Source organism: Daphnia carinata, chromosome 8 (genome assembly GCF_022539665.2).
Source record: "Daphnia carinata strain CSIRO-1 chromosome 8, CSIRO_AGI_Dcar_HiC_V3, whole genome shotgun sequence".
Classification (NCBI taxonomy): Eukaryota; Metazoa; Arthropoda; class Branchiopoda; order Diplostraca; family Daphniidae; genus Daphnia; species Daphnia carinata.
In genome coordinates this window covers 4601645-4617317 of record NC_081338.1, presented here as the reverse complement: position 1 = coordinate 4617317, position 15673 = coordinate 4601645, and the positions used below count along the sequence as shown (strand labels likewise).

Genomic DNA, 15673 nt, shown 5'->3' with positions numbered 1-15673 from the left:
AGAAAAATTATTAACTACAAATAAAGATAATCTGGCATCAAGGTTTTCCCTTCCCCCTGGGAGCTTGAGAGTGCAGCCGCCAGGTGGTACCGTGTTCCGTCTTCTGTCGTTCACTTGAGACAGAACAAGAATCCAAAATGGTGAGCAATTTATTAAACTCTATCCTTTAACATCCGTGATTTTAATACTTATCTAAGTGTTGCAATCGAATAGAAATGGAGGGTATCATTAGTAACTTGTTGTGTTGGATGTCAGGTTTTTGAACTTGCTTAAATGGTTGATTTTGACAAGAAGTAAATGCAGTGTGTATGTGTGTGTGTGTGCCGATTGCCGACCCACTGTTTGTTTCGTATACTTTGTGGTAGTATCTAATTGAACGTGTATTATTTTCAACAGGCCAAGGTGAGATGCCGTGATCTTCGCACCAAGAAGAAGGAGGAACTCCTTAAGCAGCTTGATGAGCTCAAGAAGGAGCTGTCTCAGCTTCGAGTGGCCAAAGTCACCAGTGGAGCTGCCTCCAAGCTGTCCAAGATGTAAGACTAGCTATTTCTTCAACCCATTACCTTCCCATGATATCTGCAACATCGAACTTTAGTCCATGAGATATACCAGTTAAATTTTTGCACTGGTTATTTTCTTTTTTAATGAAAAGCCTACCATTTATATTTTAATGAATTTCTATTGCAGCCGCGTTGTGCGTAAATCCATCGCCCGCGTTCTTATTGTTATGAACCAGAAGCAAAAGGAGAACTTGCGCAAAGTCTACAAGGTATGTAATTCTGCTTCGTTGTATTGCATCTGTTTTTACTAACACTCATTTTGTCCTACAGAACAAGAAATACAAGCCCCTAGATCTCCGCTCCAAGAGGACGCGTGCTATGCGCCGAGCTCTTACTACCGGCGAGAAGGCGAAGAAGACCTCCAAGGAATTGAGGAGAAGCAGGGCTTTCCCCATGCGCAAATTCGCAGTCAAGGCTTAAATCATTGCTTTGGATTTCTTTGCTATCGGGCTCATTACACTCTGATGTCCGTCAAAACTTTGTTTCTTAATTTTCTCGTTAGTTCACGATGAAACAAACAATAAGACTGGTTTTTTATAGAATCCTAATGAATGGATTATGAAACGGAAATTTTTAGAATTTCTCTCGTAACTACTGAATATCTATGACAAAACTAAGGGAAATGATTCTTCACTTTAAGAGAATTCATAATGAAGTGAGACTTACGAAATCAACGGCTAACTAGGATGATTAAGTAAATCAAATACGTTAAGTTTCAATAATCTAGTGAAAACTGCTGACGATTACTGTGTAATGCAATAGAGAAAATGTTTAAATGCCTGTTGGTTAACTAGAAAAGATAAAGCAGTTCACGGTAGAATAAGTCAACATAAATAATAACTAAATCATTATTTTTTAAAAGCAACAAAAAACTGCACACTATTATAAAGGAGTAGAAATAACAAAAAACGATACCTCGGAAATGAAGAACGTATAAAATGCATTGGCAACGCTGTTTAAGTATCGATTTATCGTTCAGTCGGCATTCCGCCATATTTGCGCGTCGATTTTCCCATCCTCCGCCTTCCACAGACAAGCCCCCTATAGCCGAAGTACTTTTTTACAACTGTGGCTAGTGGGAAAAGGGAAAAAGATTTTATTCGTGCGCGCCCTAGTAGGAAAATTTTCGTGCATTAAGGACATATTTTCATCCGCCTACATCCATTAGGCCGATACATTACCGTGTGTTGTGTTATTTTATTCTGGATAAACCCAAGTGGACGAACCTAGGTAACAACAGCCGGAAATATTCATTATTCGTTGTTCAGTAAAAAAAAGTCATCCTTTTAATGCTCGTCCCTACCTCCACTTTATTTCTTGAAAGGGTTCGCCGACGTTCGTGATTCGAAGGCTCCAGTATATCCTTTATTGTGTAATATTTCGAGCTAGTGACAAACGTTTGAGTGAACAAATCAGTTGTGCTTTGTTGGCACATACAAGTTCTTTTTTACAAACTAATTAAAGCAAAGAGGAATTAATAGCATTTCATCTGAAACTTTTCATTTGGTGGCAAGTTCAGTAATTCTCTTTTGTTGAGTATTTTTCATTTGTGTGGAGTAAACCCTCTTGGTTGGGTGTTGGGAACATCAAGACATTGCGACTGTCAAACCAAAAGGAGAAGAATACCCGAGGAGTACTAATACTTTTGTTTCTTTTACATTGAACTCAGCCCAGGGCAAAGGTTCGTTCTGTGGGTGTGAATCTGAGTGCCTCATGTTGGGGATTGTGCGTCCAGCATGTCCACATCGACCACTTCTGTCAGTGCTACCAAGGGGGAGAAAGGCAAAGCAAAATATGCAGCGCTAAACATTAACAACTTGTACAAGGTACAGCTTCAGTACTGTTTATTTCTGGTTTTTTATGTGCAACATACCAATGATGAAAACCCAACTGATTGTTCCGTTTGATGAACTTAAGATGCAACAGCTTTCACTTGTACTCCTTGTCCATTGCAGGGTAACTCTATCGAGCCACAGGCTAAAACTGTAGCCCCCAAACATGGCATGCAAAGTCTGGGCAAAGTGCCCAGTGCTCGACGGGCCCCGCAACCTGTCAACTTGCCTAGTCTGAAATCCGAGAGTGGCGTAACCGCTCCCGAATCCTCCAACTCTAATTCCTCGTCTTCATCCACCAGCGGCGGAGGTGGAAGTAGTGGTGCAGCACCCCCTACTTCTTCAGCTCCACAGACTACTCCCAATCCAGCGGGATGGACTGGAAGTGCTCAAGAAGCGGCGGCACCACCGGCTGCAGCCGGAAGCAAACAGCCACCCCAATCGCAATCGCCAGCTCCAGCAGGAGTCGTTGCACCAGCGACGGGGCCTCTTCCAGCAGCTGCTGCAACACCAGGTCAACAGGCGTCGATTTCTGCACAGCCCAGACAACCCCCAGTTTCCACATTTCTAGAGAGGAAATTTCAACAAGACTTTCCTTCCCTGACGGCGGACGCGCAAGCTTCTGGCCCACCAGTGAAAAGACCGGTCGCACCGCAGCCACCGACAGCGGTTGCCGGGCCTGTTCCTGTCTCGCCATCGGAAATTCCGCGTCAGGAGTCGCCCCAGCCACTGCAGTACGGTCCAGGTCCGAGTCTACGACCACAAACCGAAGGCAGTTGGGTACAGGGCGGGAGGCCGTCAAATATTCCACCTTCTCAAGGGGGCCCAGGTAACATAAATTTTTTTTATTAGTCTAAATTAATACATATCATTACCGGTTTGCTATTCGGATTAGGTGTCGTCGATGGCTCGGCTGGGCAGGCTGCAAATGTTTTGCCTCCGGGCCAGGTCGGCCCGCGCGGCATTCCTGTACACCCAGGCCAAATTGCTGGCCAACCTCATGCGCTGCGATCCGTCATGCCTCCTTTCATGTTCCGCGGTGGACAGATTCCTCCGGGAAACTATCCAGCAGGCCCATACCCGGGTCCAGGTCATTACGGGCCTCGAGGCCCGGGCGGTCCGCCCGGTAGATATCCTGCACCCCCCTCTCAAGAAGCACGTTACCGACAAGGAGTGCGGATGGCAAATCCGGCTGCTAACCAGAATGATCCAGATCTGTATCCTCGCCCAATCATCAAAGAAGAAGATCTTCGACGAATGGATGAGATTTCGGGCGACGACGGCTGGGCGGCTTTGCAGGATGAACCCGATTACGATAAGAAACTCGACGACGATGAACCGAACGAACAAGTGCGTAACGGCCAACAAAGTGGTGCATCGGTGGCTAATGCTGCTGCAGCAGCAGCGACGGCCGTCGAAGAAGAATCAAAGGCGGATCGCGATGGAAAATGGGCCGACAATATTCAAGCTCAAGGTCGGGCTATTTCGACACAACCTGTTCCCAGTGTTCACACCAGGGATCGTGCGACGGCCGTGCAGGCTAGTGGAACTCAGCCCATTCGCCATCCTCATCAACAGAATAATAGCCGGCCAATCTCAATAGATGAAGACGACTTCTGGAGAGAACAACAAAGACAACAGAAGAACGTAGAAATTAAAGCTGCCCAGCGCGCAAAAGAAATGAGGTAATTGTTAAGATTATAGTTATTTTTCTTACGATCTCTTATTTCCGTATTGTTTATAGGGAAGAGGAAGAACGCCGATTCGAACAAACCAAACAAGGAGATCGTAACAGGGAATCTACCACTGACGTCGAACCGAGAACCGGATTGAATCAGAGAGATCGTGATCGTGACCGGGAACGCGATCGAGAACGTGACAGGGAACGTGACCGTGAGCGCGATCGAGAACGCGATCGGGAACGTGATCGGGACCGTGACCGGCATCTGGATGATCGTGGCCCAGACAGGGATAAATACGAGCGATCTGGATTGGGTAGATCAGGAAATGATCGGTCAGACTACTCGTATAATAGCCGTAATGCTCCGCCACAACCTCAACTTCCGCCAAGATTTTTGAGGCAAAGACAACAGCAAGCTGCTAGTGGCGGCGCTGGAGTCGGAAGAATGGATGAGAACGATCAACGAGGCCCGCCTCCAAAAGAGATACGGTTGCGAGATAGAGATGATCGGGAACGTCCGCAACCTCCAAGTATGGATCGCAGCAATAGTTATGATTCTCGCGGAGGCGGTAGCAGTGGGCGTGATTGGCATCAAGATCGAGACAGAGAAAGAGACAGAGATCATGAACGTGACCGTGAACCACCGTATAAAAGATCTGGAGAAAATTGGCAGCGAGCAGATCCGGAGAAAAGACTCAGCGATGGTCGAAGTCATCGCCCAGAGTTACCTGTTCGGGATCGTGAATGGACCGAAAAAGAAAATATTGTCATCAAACGCAAAGATGCCAAAACATCCGAGTCTGATGCCGTGGAACAGGATAGACCCAACAGCCGTAATAGTCGGTCTAGTCTCAAAGATGAAGGGGGCAAAGAAAAGGGTATTCTTCCTACCCTCATGACAGAAATTGTGTCGTGGGCAGATGAACCCGGGGAAGATGAACTCCCTCTTCCCTCTAGTACCCATACTGATCGTGGATTCAGTGAAGAACGACGCATTCAAAGTGGTGGCAAAGCCCATGGCGCGCACCATCATGCACCTGCTCCCATTCCAAGAGAAAGACTCGAAGCTGATGTTCGTTCGGAAAACAAACAAAGCAATTTCGTTTCACTTCGCCGGTTACCTGGACGAGAAGGCCAGTCACTTCCAGCACAGCAACCAGCCACTACTCACGGTGATGTACGAAGCAGTTCAGTCCCTCATTCTACCAATACCAACGCCCATGATGAGGCGGATAAAAAGCAACAGCAGCAGAGACCGCCCGCTGACGGTGTTCAAAATGTCTGGGCGACTCGCTCGAAAAGCCGAGAACAAGCTCCGGAACCGGCAAAAATCGTCGAAGAGAGGTCGGCCAGTACAGAGACGGGTGATGATTCGGATCGTAAGGGCCCTGCTAAAGAAATGCGCATTAGACCAGTTAGTTCGGTGACACAAAAAACCGGCAATAGTAGCAGTAGCAATGCGCAATCTGTTACCAATAACGCATCCAATGCTGCGCCTTCAGGTAGAAGAACTGGGCCCGGTCATCGCCGTCGAGAATCGAACTCACGATATTCAGACAGTTACGATGAATACTATGAAGAAGAAGGTGCCCATTATCGAACGAATGAACAGCATGTCGAAAAGAAACACATGGAAGCTCCTAGGAAGAGCAAATCTCCTGATGAAGAGGAAGCCCAGAAGAAGGATCATGCTAGGGGTGGAGGAGCAGGAAATAATCGAGGTCCGCTTCCAGCAGCAGGTGCGGCGCCTTTCCGCAACAGGAGAGGTAATGGTCGTGGTGGATTTGACGATGAGGAGCAGCCGCATACTCGCAACAAAGATAGCCAGCAGCAGCAACAACAACGTCCTCCCCGTTTCCAGCAGCAAGACGATTCCGTTAGTGGGTCGAATGCGAGAATCGACCACAAGATTAAAGAAGAGCCATGGGAGAGTGGTCATTCAGAGCATAGCGACTCGGCACACAATCGATCAAACAGACAGCGTGGCGTAGGGGCAGGAGGTGGACGCGGTAGTGGAGGCAGTAGTGCTGCCCCTGTCGGTGGCAATGATAGGCGTCCTCGTGGGAAACCTGATCATAATGATTATTATAAAGAATCGGAAACAGCCGGTGGAACATCGTCCAACTTGGCGTCAATCAAGGATTTATCATCTACTGCCGATGATAAGGACCACGACAGGAAAGCTAAAGACCGTCCACAGCAACTGAACCAGGATGATGGCTTAAAGCGCCCGGCGGAACCACGTGGCGATAGAAGAAATGAGCCTAAAGATATGCGAGACAACAGAGATAACCGTGATCGTGGTGAACGAAACAGAAATGATCGCGATCGAGGCGACCGAATCGAACAACGGGATAATCGTGATCGAGCTGGAGGAAGGAATGATGAAAGAGGAAATCGTGGAGGACAGGCTTCCAAAGCTTCGGAGAACCAACGCTACGAGCAGAGGGTTAAGACAAACCTTCCTCCTCGTCTGGCAAAACTGGATAATCGCCATAAAACCCAGAAATCTGATAATGCTGAACCGCATGAAGGAATGCCTCAAGTGAAGGAGAGCACTCCACCGGTCCAGCAGCAACAACAGCAAATGGGTGGGACAGCATGGGAAAAGGCTGGAGGTGCGCCTTCGCCTGGACTGACAAATGCTATGGCTTCAATGGCATTGACCGACTCGAGCGTAGACAAAGCGACCGAAGAGAGCGCAGTTATCCTAGATGGGACTACACCACCGGCTCAGACCATCATATTCGAAAACACAAATTTTAAGAGTTCGTCGGCGGAATTGGCAAAAGGAAGAGGCACACCCCCTACCCAACAAGGAGGGCTCAAAGGACCCTCTTCTATGCAGCAGCATAAGATTTCAGATGCTAAGGCATCAGCCCCCGCAACTGCTGCTGTCAGTGCTGCTTCCAAAGGTGATACTGGACAAATGGCAGCGATGGCTGCCGGTGTAGGTAATTTGGAATGAATCGACATGTTAAACATACGTCAATTAACCTTTTTTTTTTTTTTGTTTTGTTTGACTAATAGGTGGCAATAGTGGGTATCAAGGAGCTGGCAATCTTCAGCTAGCTGTTGGTTGCAATAAATCTGCAATCGGTGTCGGAACCAATTCTGCCGTTCCTAGAATCCAACATATAGCCGCATCCAGCGTCCAGTCGCCCATCTCCCCTTCTACGGCCGAACTCAATATGAAAATCGCATCCGTTAAAAAGGTATATTTGAAAATAATATTCTTAATTGTAATGGAGATAAAGACATTGTTTTGACTTTGGTCATTTCCATCAGGTTTGGGATATGCCAACTGTTATGGAACATCACGGAGAAGATCCAAACCAGGGAGTCAATCCAAATGTAGTGCCTGGAGCTTATCCAGTCGGTTACGAGACAGATCCATCTGTCGACATGACGCAAGATGTCTATGGCGCACAGCAGCAGGCCAAGATGGACAGTTCAGGTGTGAACAACGTCTGCAAGGTCAAGCCACAGCAGCAACAGCAACAAGCAGCGATGGCTTTGGCTGCTCAACAAGCCATGTCGTCTTCACCTACCTTCAGCGGGGCGCCATCGTGTAACACTCCGTCTGTGGCTGCCGCCGCAGCAGCGGCCGTCGCAGCCGCTGCCGCCGCTGCCGGACCCGGTGGATTAGGCTCAGTTGGGCCGTTGGGCTATCACCAGTTCAGTGGCATGCCTGCCGTTCCATCTCCTCCAGCTGCAATGGTGTACGGTTCAGCGCCAGGCCAGCAGCTACAGGGTGCTCCTCAGGCTGGCATCTATGGGCCGTTTTTGGATTCGAATTCTCAGTTTTCGCTGTTGCAAGTGCTCAACGGTCCAGGCAATCCAGGGCGATCACAATTTTCCCATTTCATGTCTCCAGCTGCTCACGGTATGGGTGTCGGGCACGCTGGTCTCTCTAATCTGGGCAGTTTAAGCAACGCTGCCGGCGCGGGTCCATTCGCTGCCCAACAGAACCTTTTGTTTCAGCAACCGCCTCCACCAAGCCCAGCTGCACCTCCTAACGCTGCATCTGGTGGTGCTTCAGGAGGCCACGTGCCACCCTCGGTGGCTGCGATGAATGATTTGTACCAGTCATCGCAATACCGGCTACAGGGTCATGGGCCTTTCGCTGGCCAGTCACAACACAATAGTCCTGGACCGATGTTGATATCCAACAACACCTCGCTCGGTCTCAAGTCTTCTTCGTATGGTTCTATCGGCCAATCCATTCACGGCTCAATCGGCACCAAATCAGCCTATCAACAGCAACCATCCAGCCACCAACCTTCGCCGGTAACCCTTTCGAAAATCGGTTTAATATGATGTGTTTTTGTTATGTTCTAACGAGAAAAATTGTTTTCCAGATGTATTATCCTTATGACCCAAGTCAACCATTGATGAATATGGGACAAGTGAGTCAAATGGGTGGCCAAAGTTACTTGTCGCAATCGCAGCTTCTATCGCAACCGCGAACGGCTCCGCCTCCACAGGTTCAAGCCATTCAACCACCGCCATCGTCGTTCTATTCGAGTGGTGCTGGCCAAAACAACCAGAACGCTGGATACTATAGTCAACAACCTGGTGGCCCTAGTCTTCAACAAATGGGACAAGGCCCCCCAGCCGCTCCTGGCCCTTTTTCGCTGCCGGGATTTGCATCCCAAGCCGGTCTGCAAGCATACGCGCATAGGGCTAATCAACAACAGCAACAGCAGCAACAACAACAGCAGCAGCAACAGCAGCAACAACAACAACAGCAGCAGCAGCAACAGCAGCAGCAGCAGATGCCAACGCAGCAACAGCAGCAGCAGTATAATCTTAACATGGCTGGGCGTTATCCGCCGCGGAACGGTCCTGGTCCCATGTGTACGAGCCAAATACCTCCATCTGGACCGTTGGGTGGCCTACAATTTGCAAAACCTACTCATTCTCCATCAGGGCCCAGCCCTTCTCCTGCTGGAGCGGCACCGTCTCCTGCCCAATACATGTCTGGACAACTAGACAACATTGGAAGTAGTCAGAGTGGAGGGGAGAAAATTGACATTGTTCAGCAACAAAGTGGTTCTGGAACGTCTCCCAAATCGAGAAATAAAGTTCAACAACAGGCCGCTAATCAACAGCAGCAGCAGCAACAACAGCAACAACAACAGCAACATCAACAGCAGCAGCAACAACAACAACAGCAGCAGCAAATGCATCCGATGAACAAGTTTGCTGGCAGCTCGCATTCGAGTGGTGCCTACCCTGGACCGCCCTCGATTCGACAACCTTTTGTTTCCGTCCGAAGCGCTCCTCCACCGCCTCAACAAACATCAGGCAGTAACTCAAGCAACATGATGAGTTCTGGCGGAAGCACCAGCAACAATGCGCCAAGGTATCCAACACCGATTCAACGACCGACTGCCCCTACTGGAAATATGCAACAACATCCGCCGCCATCGTTGCATTCGAGTGGTCCTCCCGGAGCTCCCGGAGGTGGCTTAGGAGCCCGACCTAGAGCACCCAATCCGCATCCGGCTCGAATTCCCGGCTCGGGTTCGGCACCTGGTCACCCCTCTCAAATGAAAAGCAACGCATCTAATAGCTATGCGATGACGACGAATCAGCATGACAAAACGACGTCCACCAGTAGCAATGCTACCACACCGACATCTGCGACCACGTCTGGCAGCACGGCAACATCTTCGTCCGACGACAAGCCTCAGCGCAAGGGAGGTAATAACGGGCCGGATGCTCCTGCGAAGACAGCTTCTAGTGATGCAAGCAACAAGGATAGCAGTGTTAAAGCTGACGGTCCCGCCGCTTCCGTCACTAAGTGAATTTCAGGAGATAAAATTTAACAAACAAAAAAAGAAAAAAACTCAAAAAAAAAAGTGCTGTGCAAGTTTTCTTTGATGGACTCGATTTCCTAGGTGGAAGATTTCACAGACTTTCTTTTTGCAAAGCTGACGCACGGGGAAAAAAAAAAAATTAAAAGCGTAAGAGGATAACTTGTCTTTTCTGTTGGACAAACGTCTTGTGCTTAGCCCTGCTGCTGCCGCCCTAACTCCCCTTTTTCTTCTTTGATCCTTTGTACTTTTTCCCCCGACTGATCATCTTTTTTCTTGTTCCCGCACACACCTCGTTTATTCGCGACAAAAGCAAAAGGCCCACCTCTTGTTTCTCCCGATTTTTTCGCCCTCCCTTGGCCGTTTTCCAATTTTTGTAGCATAAAAAAATTACCCACCGCCGCTCACCGCAAAAATAAGCGATTTGAATTCAATCGTATGCTGGTCTGATTTTTTTGAAGAAAACTTTGTGCGTGTGTATGTAAGAGTTTGAGTAGCAAACGAGCGAAATTCATTAAGGTCAATTTGATTGCGCGGTGTGAATCTATTTTTCTCCGACCCTTATTTTTCTTTTCATTCTGTCCTTTTGGGGTTGTCTTTAAGTGTTTGTTTCGAGAATTATTCTTTTTTTTGCTCTGCATTCTCAGACCCACTTCTTCTCTTAATTAAACAAAATCACTCCTTTTCCCTGTTTTGCCACACAACATACACACCGTTTGGAGCAAGATAAATGGAAAAAAAACGAGAAAAGTTGTGTATTATTGCATCTTGTGTAATCAAACATGGTTCGTTTCCTCGCGATTTGGTGTTTTAAATTTATTCTCCTCTACTAAGAAATCTCACATAAACGCTTAGTACGAATTTGAATATTTATTTCAACTCAAGTGTTACAGTTTTTGAAGAAAATCAATTAAGACATTTCAACGTCGCTGCTCACAGTAGATTGTTCCCATATCTGAAAAAATTTCTTTATTTTAATCTGGGCACTATTTATTTTTTTTTTTCATCTAGTTACCTGGATATAGGCTTCTGTGAGCGTAATCATTTGCGGAAGAATTTCTGTAACGTGCAAATCTTGCATTTCGAACCATTTACCTGTCGCCTAAAAAAAAAGTTGACTCAAGTTTGCAATAAAAACAGTCGGCAGTTTTGTTCATTTACCTTGTGTAGTATGTGGACACGATAAGTTCCTTTGGTAGGTTCTCCATCATGAACAATATTGGCTAGTAAATCGTACGTTGTGCAACCATGCTTAGCACGGACTTCTGCACTTAGAATGTCTCCAAAATCGACTCCCCTGAAAAGCGTGTTCCCTTTATGGTTTAAATTAAATTTACAAAGGATTTAAGCAATCTAGAAACCTGATGGGAAAATTGATGATGGTCGGATTCTTCTCAACAAAAAATGTGTTCTTTGTAAACCTCTTGATGTTCAGAATAATGTAACGTGGCAACCGTGTCAACTCGAATCTCTTCAAGAAGTTTTCTTTGTACGTTTTGTACTCTTTCTGCTGGACCCCATTGAATTGAGATAGCAAAGTAAACAAAGAAACCTAAAGAATCAATATTGGTTAAAAACTATACTCCAACAACTATCAACTTAGGTTTTTCACTTGAGGAATGATGTTCTCCCGAAATTCGTCTTTGAACAGAGGAGGAGGAGGTAAATCAGCCGCTAGGAAGAGAAAAGGAGAGTCGACGTATGTTTCGACGTACTCGGCAGTCATCATTAAGGCATCCTTTTCCTTATCAGTCGCATCAATAGGTGGGATTAACTGTGAATGGATTTTCATAGCTCCCAAAAATGTTTTGTAAATGATTGAAGAAGTAGGCTTCTTTGTTCCATTAAGAGCCAAATGTAATGCATTTAGAAACCATGATAGAAATTCAACAGGATCACCTACAAACCAGACAGGTGAAATATATACATATATATATTTCACTCATTATGTTACCTTGGCTTGTGATCTGAAATTTCTTTTTGCTACAGAGAACGACAGCTTGAAGCATCTCATGTGGCGAAACGTGCGCCTTAAAGTTTCGGGGATTCCACAGCTTGCGAATGAGTTCACCAAAACGCTGCACGAGGATAACGTTGTTATCTCCGGGAGGGCGCTTAATGCCAATGTAATTGCCTTCCCTGAGAAAATAGTCTCGCAATGGGACAACATGTGATAAAGCCTGGCAAGAAAGTAAGTGATCAGTTATTTATCAATTTTCATAGTTATGTTTGTGTACCTGTAAGACCACGTTGCAGTAGTCATTAGCTTTGATGTTGTTAAGTCCAACTACTCCTGGGCGATACAGAGTGCCATCACAAGACCTTGACACCTTATCTGTAATATCCAAAGCTGAAATATTTTCTTGTGTGAAGGTTGGATTTAAGACATATTTGATATCATCAAGTGATGAATCAATGATTTCATAGTTGTCTGGCAGACAGTAAAATCTTAGAGTGTGAAGATTCAAGAAAACATGGTGTCCTTCTCCCACACTATGTAGATATGCATGTGTACTTGGGCCTCTCCCTAATATTTGAATTCCAAAACATATAAAGCGATGCTAGCGATAAAATTGAGGTAAACATACCCTGGAAGTATTTTCCACACACTAGGCAGGCATAAACATTAATCCTCGTGAGTGAAACTGAACAAAGCTTTTCGAAGTCAAAATCCAGAACAGTTCTGTTAATTGTGTCCAAATAAGGACACAAGCGAGATTGAACAATTGGTTCTCCTAAAAGCAAATTATAGGCGTTAAGCGCGTCAGTTAACGTTTTCAATTGTCAATGATAGCTGTACTTATTTTCACGACCGGTTCCTCCGCGTCATCGACATCTTCGTGTTTCCGCTTGATTTCTTGCTTTTCTGTTCCCATTTTGAAATCTATCGTTACTAGAATTTGGCAGTTCTTCTATACGCTTTATTTTCAATTTATGAGAAAACACAGCGTCAACTAAAAAACGAAACACTAGCAGACATCCAAGCAGTTTCAGGGTTATTTTGCATGTAAACAAACTGTTTTGATTTTCTCCGGTAGATGGTGTGCATCCTCGATCATTTTCCGCTAGTACGGTCCGGTTTTTACAAATTCTAGGGAACCAGTACCTTATTTACTTAATTTCAAACTTTTTAGCCAGCCTAATTCATCGAGTGAACAAACGAGTTGCCTTCATTGCATATTTCTAAAATGTTTCTTCTTTGTTGTTTATTTTGATCTGCACAATTCAACCGTCTCGTATGTTTCTTAAATCCTCTTTAATTTTTTGGTATTTTTTTTAACTAATCGGTTTGTGTTTCTATTGGTATTTTTGTACATAGTTGTAGCTATAACTCGGTATTTTTCTGACATTCACAAAACTCTAAGGTTTTTTGTCGTATGAAACTAGCGCCAGAAATGACAAGCTTGGAGGTTGCTGAACCGTACCGACGGTTCGTAAGAGTCGTCTGCTAGAAGAAAAACGGCATACGTCTTGTGATTATTGCACATTCCATATGCTGCTTTTCTAAACGTATTCAGCTGGGTTGTTCCCTGCCATTTTCTAACAAGTGTGCCAGGACATGTAAAACACCGGAGCATACAAGCGGACCAGGTGAGCCCAGGTTAAAATTTAAACATTTCGGCAGCTCTATGTTACGGTAGTTTCAGAACAAAACGGATTCTCTGGTGAATACAAACTAGTAGGAAAACCGATGTAACTAACAACTGCCGATCTGTAGGATCGACGCATGATGAAGATTGAAGATGTCATTCGTAATGAAATCTGTCAAACTTTGATCAAAATGTTGATTAGATGTGTTATCTGCTGTTCTCTCTGCTGGCACTTGGTACAATGGCCTAAGCCTATTTTTTTCAAAATGTAAGGGTCTACATTAAGTTTATCTGGGTAAACGTTTCCGCGTTAGTTCGATGTATTTGTCATCCAAACTACATCTATAAAGACTGCATTTTTCTCATTTTTATAAAACGCGATTTTGTAATTTGACTTCTGTTTTGGAAGCCTGTTCGGTATCGACATTCGGAGTAGCATTAAAACTACATTATTTTTTTAGCATGACGATTTGCATCGTTTCACCATTAAAATTCACATTGCATTTCTTGCAGATAATGTAACTCTACCTGTATGTTGTGTTTTCCTTTCATTGTTCGCCAACGTCATCACAGTCGTAATCTAGCGAAAACAGACATTATCAGTGATCAGTCATTCGGTACATCTTTTATGCGATTGACAAGAAGCTTTTTTTAACTGTAGTTGCGCAGTTCGTATTCTGTTTCTTAACTGGCGTGTTCTATTGTCTTACTTCAAATTAAGACTCAATTCCTTCGTCATGAAAGTGGTTGTTGTTCTTGCTTTATGCTCTCTTATTGCTCTTTCGAATGGTTAGTTGTTGTCTGCCATTGAAACTGACTGTTATGTATGTAAATAAATTTTCACACCATTGTGTAATTTTATAGGGGCTGGGATTCGACGACCCGTTTCCAAGAAAGAACGCCCGGTTCTTAGTCTTTCTTTTAATGCTCCCGAAGAACTGTTGTCTCGCACCCGTAACGGTGAACTAGGAAATGCAAACGACTACATGGACGAAGTATTGTGTTGTAGTTTATAATTTTTTTATGCCATGAAGAGATACCTTACCTTGTTCGAAAATCTCCGGTTTAATATTTAGGTGTTGGTTTTAGTTCGTGAGCAAATAGTCTTGCAAGGATATGATCGTATTCAACTTCCTGATGGGGATTTCAGCTTTACGTATGGAGATTAAAAGAGATCGTTGCTTTCCAAAAACAATAATTCTTCCACGTAAATCGTTGACAGATGGGATGAATATCCTGGAGTTACTGGTGGAGTTTACCTCCATGATGGATTAGCTACTGGTATGGAAACCATCCATCGAGTAGGAGACGCTACCTTGAGCAGCAGTGCGACCATTATTTTCTTCGAATCCGACTGCGGAATAAATACTGTTGGTTGATTTAATATGTGCTAGCTAAACGATAAATATAATTGGTTTTTCATACTATTACAATTACAGGCTTCTTTCGGTTATGCCATAAGTATTCTATTCATGGATATTGGTCCGACCGCTTCAATGACCGGAACCGCCGACTATATCAACTTCTACTTCCATGTGAATTTTTTTTTCTTCATCACAATTAATTTTTACCTTATTGTACTTTAATTGCTTCCACAGTCGACCATCGATATTCTCTCTGGGCTTGTTGTCGTTGATGTGTTTGATTTGAAACAAATGGGTCACATCAGTACGGACATTACCGGCCTGGGAATTTTCAATTGGCTTGCTGAAATCGTAAAAATGCGCTACGCAATCTGTGTTTGAAAAAAAAAACTTGTTTAATTTTCAAAATTTCATAGATTGTTGATTTCGCACTCAACCTCTTGGCACCGTTCTTCAAGGAACTCATTGAAGGACCCATTACGAACCTAATCAATGCTGTTCTTCAAGCCTATGGTAAATGGCATTTGTTATTGGCAATTAATGGCATTTATTCTTTGTTTTCTGCTTTTATGATTACCTTAACAGTTAAAAAAATTCTGTATTTTCTTTAGTTGATTCATTAAGGAACCCACCTACAACTATGGCTAGTCTTGCAGTTTAAAGCAATCGTAGGATCCACGGCTAATGTTGAAAAAATACAGTTAAAGGGAATTAGTTTGCTTCGTAAAATGGTCTTTTTTCTTTGTATGACCATTGTTCCACTTCTATAGAATCGGAGAACAAGTGTGACTGTTGCCAAATATACTGGAAGTCAACACCAAACT

The 15673-nt window shown here is 44.7% G+C and overlaps 4 protein-coding genes across 5 annotated transcripts; 3 read left to right on the top strand and 1 right to left on the bottom strand.

The window, feature by feature from the left end:
* The first annotated feature begins 15 nt into the window (after nucleotides 1-15).
* Nucleotides 16-1037, top strand: LOC130703671 (large ribosomal subunit protein uL29-like). Its single transcript, XM_057525112.1, has 4 exons — nucleotides 16-140; nucleotides 397-533; nucleotides 688-769; nucleotides 831-1037. The coding sequence occupies exons 1-4, from the start codon at nucleotides 138-140 to the stop codon at nucleotides 978-980; spliced, it is 372 nt and encodes a 123-aa protein (XP_057381095.1). The 5' UTR covers nucleotides 16-137; the 3' UTR covers nucleotides 981-1037.
* Nucleotides 1038-1548: 511 nt separating this feature from the next.
* LOC130703651 (protein PRRC2C-like) lies at nucleotides 1549-10213 on the top strand. Of its 2 annotated transcripts, none has more exons than XM_057525084.2 (8): nucleotides 1549-1790; nucleotides 2230-2386; nucleotides 2516-3221; nucleotides 3288-4077; nucleotides 4137-7027; nucleotides 7104-7288; nucleotides 7362-8363; nucleotides 8435-10213. In XM_057525084.2, the coding sequence occupies exons 2-8, from the start codon at nucleotides 2297-2299 to the stop codon at nucleotides 9884-9886; spliced, it is 7116 nt and encodes a 2371-aa protein (XP_057381067.1). In that variant the 5' UTR covers nucleotides 1549-1790; nucleotides 2230-2296; the 3' UTR covers nucleotides 9887-10213. The 2 variants fall into 2 exon arrangements, with proteins under 2 accessions (XP_057381067.1, XP_057381068.1); XM_057525085.2 differs by having other exon boundaries at nucleotides 1885-2386.
* A 532-nt stretch (nucleotides 10214-10745) lies between these two features.
* Nucleotides 10746-12891, bottom strand: LOC130703656 (U4/U6.U5 tri-snRNP-associated protein 2-like). Its single transcript, XM_057525092.2, has 9 exons — nucleotides 12696-12891; nucleotides 12484-12630; nucleotides 12133-12422; nucleotides 11850-12075; nucleotides 11508-11794; nucleotides 11257-11447; nucleotides 11057-11192; nucleotides 10911-10997; nucleotides 10746-10850 (listed from the first exon to the last, which is right to left on the bottom strand). Exons 1-9 carry the CDS (start codon nucleotides 12769-12771, stop codon nucleotides 10806-10808), a joined length of 1485 nt encoding a protein of 494 aa, XP_057381075.1. The 5' UTR covers nucleotides 12772-12891; the 3' UTR covers nucleotides 10746-10805.
* A 1230-nt stretch (nucleotides 12892-14121) lies between these two features.
* Nucleotides 14122-15671, top strand: LOC130703665 (uncharacterized). The gene is made up of 8 exons (XM_057525105.1): nucleotides 14122-14274; nucleotides 14350-14480; nucleotides 14562-14641; nucleotides 14708-14855; nucleotides 14925-15020; nucleotides 15084-15200; nucleotides 15266-15362; nucleotides 15461-15671. The coding sequence occupies exons 1-8, from the start codon at nucleotides 14223-14225 to the stop codon at nucleotides 15508-15510; spliced, it is 771 nt and encodes a 256-aa protein (XP_057381088.1). The 5' UTR covers nucleotides 14122-14222; the 3' UTR covers nucleotides 15511-15671.
* The last annotated feature ends 2 nt before the right edge of the window (nucleotides 15672-15673 follow it).